This window comes from Montipora capricornis, chromosome 9 (genome assembly GCF_036669925.1).
Source record: "Montipora capricornis isolate CH-2021 chromosome 9, ASM3666992v2, whole genome shotgun sequence".
NCBI classification, from domain to species: Eukaryota; Metazoa; Cnidaria; class Anthozoa; order Scleractinia; family Acroporidae; genus Montipora; species Montipora capricornis.
In genome coordinates this window covers 28,661,701-28,666,700 of record NC_090891.1, presented here as the reverse complement: position 1 = coordinate 28,666,700, position 5,000 = coordinate 28,661,701, and the positions used below count along the sequence as shown (strand labels likewise).

General features: G+C 39.9%; 2 protein-coding genes across 2 annotated transcripts in view; both read right to left on the bottom strand.

Annotated features, from left to right (window-relative positions):
- The window catches only part of LOC138016881 (uncharacterized), a 3,122-nt gene extending 1,068 nt beyond the window's left edge, over window positions 1-2,054 (bottom strand). Inside the window, exons 1-2 of the mRNA XM_068864050.1 lie at window positions 1,629-2,054; window positions 1-438 (exon numbers count right to left, since the gene is read on the bottom strand). The exon at window positions 1-438 is cut by the window's left edge and continues 1,068 nt beyond it. Coding sequence (XP_068720151.1) covers window positions 1-438; window positions 1,629-1,967 — 777 coding nt within the window. The 5' untranslated portion in view covers window positions 1,968-2,054. The remainder of the gene's footprint in view (window positions 439-1,628) is intronic.
- Window positions 2,055-4,371: 2,317 nt separating this feature from the next.
- LOC138016880 (uncharacterized) overlaps window positions 4,372-5,000 on the bottom strand; it is a 3,121-nt gene continuing 2,492 nt past the window's right edge. The window contains exon 2 of the mRNA XM_068864049.1: window positions 4,372-5,000. This exon is cut by the window's right edge and continues 877 nt beyond it. The gene's annotated coding sequence lies outside the window, so the exon portion shown is untranslated.

Below are 5,000 nucleotides of genomic sequence, written 5' to 3'. Positions count from 1 at the left end.
GGAAATAAAACCCTCCAATCTCCCGAAGATCTTTCGGCAGTTGTCGCAAGGTGGTTTAACATTTAACAAGAGACTAGGAAGGTCATAATCTCTTGCATTTAAACCCCTGTTCACGGCAAACGCCATAGCTTCCCACCTCGAAACCTGTGAATCCCTTACGCCATCGTCACCCACTAATATTATTGCTTTCAATAGCGTTCTATTAAAAGCAAAAATCGTATTATGCAAATAAATAGGCCTTAAAAAATTACTGACTGCCACTGATGATCCTACGCGCCATATGCCATCACGTGACACTTTTGCTAGGACTTTGGGCTTAAACAGGTTTCTTGAGCCGGGAAGGTAAATGTTGAAGGCGTTTGCTGCTCTTGTAAGCACCCTGTCTGCGTGGACCTCGCTTCCTATGGGAGCCTCTAGGCTTTCTTCTTGATCACTAACCTGCAAAAGAAAGAAGATATTTGGAGAAGGTTCTCACACTCAGATCGAACAACTCACAGACCTGGTCAACATCGTTTCCAGGGCTTTTTTTCGCTTTCCAGCCTCTCGGCGGAGAAAATCCTTGGGAACGAGGTTAAAGATCTTTTGGTATAAATACACAGGTGATTATACAAAATCGAGTGCTCTCACTGGCTCGCTATCTCGGATTATCAGCCGATAATCACCTCAACGGACAAAATGGCTGCCAGTAGTCGTTTTGCCACTGTAAGTGAAGGTGATTTCGCGTTGAAATGTTTTTTTTTTCTCTTTTTTGAAATAATCACCTGTGTATTTATACTAAAACAATTATTCGCCTCAGGCTCAGTGATTATCGGTGAATATTCACCTCGACTTCGTCTCGGTGAATATTCACCGATAATCACTGAGCCTGAGGCGAATAATTGTTAAATACACCTGTGACGAAAGCGAAGACATCATGCGTTGATTGTTTGAGAGGCGCAGAACTCGGAAAAGCTGCTCTAAAAAAGAAAGAATGAAAGGCTTAATTTCTAAAGAAACTGATGTGCTGCGTTGATGGGAAGTGAAACACAAACACGAACACGAACAAGGGAATAAATACCCTGGCTGCCAGGGAAATGTTTTTTTGTCAAGGTCGGAGAGAACGCTCAGCGATTCCAAATCAACATGATTTGGAATCGTTGAACTTTACTTGCCGCTGAGTCACTAATTTAGACGCTGTACAGAAATCAAATCAAATCGTTGCAACTGGTTGGTTTTTGAGGAGAGGGAAAAACCGGAATACAAGGAGAAAAACCTCTCGGAGCAGAGTAGAGAACGAACAAACTCAACCCAACTGTGACGTAAGTCTGGGAGTCTAATCCGGGCCCCATTAGTGGGAGGCGAGTGCCTTCGCCACAGCGCCATCCTTGGAGGAAATTAAACAGGGAAATATGCAGACATTTCACGACTTGGTTAAATATGATTCAGCCAATAATTTTGGAAGAAGATACCTTTATCTATCGAAAAAACTGGGTGTATATTTAATGCACAAATGAAAGCTAATCTTGTGTCTACCTAAGATTGAAAGTCGGTGCGGTGACAAAAGTAGGTGAACTGAAAACCCAACAGTAGCTCAGAAATAAATGTTATTTTTCACATACTTTAAAACCTTTAGTTAAATATCTGCTTACGATTTGCAAGAATATGCTTCCGGGATCATGAGCATGCGTTTCATTCGGAAGATGCGCTAATTCCTGCTCCGTTAAATGAAGATGGTTACCCAAATCCCTGAGGTCTGGATGTTCTGTCGCTGCCTCTTCTCCAAGGTGAAAGAGAAGATGAAGTTTTAAGCTCCAGTAAATGTCTTTCAAGTGATTTCTTGTTAATTCATTCTGATAAGCAGCGGCAGGTAATTCGAGCCCCGTGACAAGGTTACACATTTGTGTAACATGTTCCTCTAGCCTTGCATCTATGCGTTGCACCCTCCTTGTAATTGATCGTATGTATTCTAACGCGGAATCGTCCTCCATTACACTGAGAAACGAAGTTCTGCTGTACTTTTAGACTTGACACCGAAGTAATTTAAAAACGAGTTTTAAAACAAATCATGAAACAGGTGCTATAATATATTGTTGATGTTTTTGTACTAACGTATTTTCCATTGTTTGGATTTGCAAGTTGCTAAGTGTAGTCGATTTTCCGCCAGCTATTTTTAAATACTTCTTTTAGGATGTGTAAAAAACTCAGTAAAACTTAGCAGAGTAGATATAGTCTCCTATTGTTTGGCTACCGTCCAATCGCAGGCTCCTTTATCCTATCCGTTTTATCCCGGGAAAGACGGGCCGTACGAAGTAACCTATTCTTGAACAACGAAACCAGCCTAAAATTGTAATTAAACCTCCCTTAGTGTTCCAATCGATTTAATTTATATGCAAAAAGATTTCATTTTCCACTTTCAATGGGGCAGGATATTTTATTACGTCTCTGTTTTTTTGTTATTAAAACATCACAACCTATGCTAGCAAACAAACTTAAAATTTTATGGTGTTTTTAGGCTGGTGTAGTTTCCATGTGAACTCGAGTTACAGCCGGCCTATTAGCTGAAAGAGTGAAGGAATTTGAAGCTTAACTCACAATATTCGGAAAATCGTCAAGATTTGGGACACATTTTAAAAGTGGCGTTTTGGCTCACTCTGAAATCAATTTGCTATATCACTCGTGACGAATCGTGCTTGTTGAGGACCTCTGTTTTTTATGTTTCTGTTGCGTTTCTTTTCCTTAGACAAAAGATAATTTCAAGATATCACTTATATGGTGATTCCACGCGGGTGATTTCCCAAATAAAAAGCCGAGTTATTTCGCAATTTAAAACTTCACTCCCATTCCATATCTTTTAACACTATGCCGGTCAACTGGTTCAAAGATATAAGGAATTTTTTTTTTCTTCGGTTTGCTTGACTTGCATTTTCAGATCAAGAGGCTAGCCTCTTTCGTGCTCTCCAAACTTCCCGCGTGCTCAATATCTCGACATACGCGCGCTGACGCATGAACTAATTGTACAATTATTTGGTTTTATCAACGGAGTTGATAATGTAAATTGGCCACCGTACAGAGATTCTAAAAGCTGACGTTTCGAGCGTTAGCCCTTCGTCAGAGCGAATCGAGGGATTATGGGTTACGTGTAGTTTTGATAGTAGAGTAGGAGCTACGCTATTGGTGGTAACATGGCAACGTGAAGAATAGGAATATCTTGGTTTAATGAAAAAGCGTTCGTTAATACCGTGAGGATTAAGGGTGCCGATTTGAAAGATAAATTTTTGTTCCAGATGCTTGCGGCTTTCCGTGATACCTAGATGTAGGGAAAGGTGATCGACAGTCATCACTACAAACGTCACAAAAAGATAAGAATGACAGAATTCCATTCACCCTCACTTTCCATCCTCATAATCACGCAGTCAAAAGCATCATTCTCAGTAATTTTAAATTACTCCAAAATGATCCCGAGACTGGTAGAATCTTTTCGCAACCTCCACTTATTTCATTCAAACGCGACAAAAACGTAGGCAACTTTTTAGTTAGAAGCGCGCTCAAAACTAACGAGCAACCCGGCACTTAAATCCGCGCTCACGATGCAAAACTGTTAACACTAGCAAGATATCGGGACCTAAGCGATCTGTTAAGATCACCGATCGTTTCACATGTACCTCCGTAAATGTCATTTATTGCATAACCTGTACGTTATGCAATAAATTATACATTGGTGAGACAGGTAGACGACTAGGTGACCGATTCCGCGAACACCTTCGCGATGTTGAGAAGAATGACAAGGATGCATCTAAGCCAGTCGCTCGCCATTTTAATCTGCCTAACCACTCCAAAAAACACATGGCTGTCTGCAGTCTTTCCCTACATCTAGGTACGACGGAAAGCCGCAGGAATCTGGAACAAAAATTTATCTTTCAAATCGGCACCCTTAATCCTCACGGTATTAACGAACGCTTTTCATTTAACTAAGATATTCCTATTCTTCACGTTGCCATGTTACCACCAATAGCGTAGCTCCTACTCTACTATAAAAACTACACGTAACCCATAATCCCTCGATTCGCTCTGACGAAGGGCTAACGCTCGAAACGTCAGCTTTTAGAATCTCTGTACGGTGGCCAATTTACATTATCAACTCCGTTGATAAAACCAAATTTTTGTATACTACTTCCCCACCGACGCAGCACCACAGTTTCTTTAGAAACTACCCCTTCATTTAATTGTACAATTGTTTGAAGTTGCTAAAAGGAATTGGACCCACTACAGTGGCTATTCTTGATACGACATAGTTAATGAATGGAGTTGATTACTGACTATGATACGAGATTAATTTTTAATGCTTATAAGAAATATAGGGGTTAACAGAAAACTAAGTTAAATAATTATTGGAGGTTTTGCTGCTGATCGACCACCTTTGCATCAACATCATTCGTTTAGATCCACTTTATTCAGTCATTCTTCTAACAACCCGTTCAAGTTTTCTATCTATTAATGCTGCAATACACTTTTCATTATGTTACCGTGACATCAATTGATCTCAACTCAATCAGCACATTGCTTTCGTAAGAGACTTTATGATCCAGCAAAATCGAGGAAATTGTGCAGTGACCAGTGTGATCATGTGACTAACTGCGAATAGTATTCAGAGTATTTACTATGTTTATTCTAACAATACGGTTCGTTGAGTTCCAATTTACTGATCATTCTACTAACAGCGTGTTCAACTTTTCTGACTTATTATTTTTACAATAAGTTTGTCGCGGTTGCTTTACATCAATTCATCATTGCCTGGTCCACAATATGCCTATTTCCATATTAAGTTAAATTCAAACTTCACATCGAAGATTAGGAATTAGCTCCTCACTCAGAGCTCTGTCAATAGATTTTATTTCCCTGAGCTTCACAGTCAAGTTCAAATTTATTATATCGAAATTGGCCTTTTCTTAACCTTGGTTTACACCAGATAGTAGCGACCATCAAGCTGAAGTACGAGAGAACCAACAAACTCAACCCACACG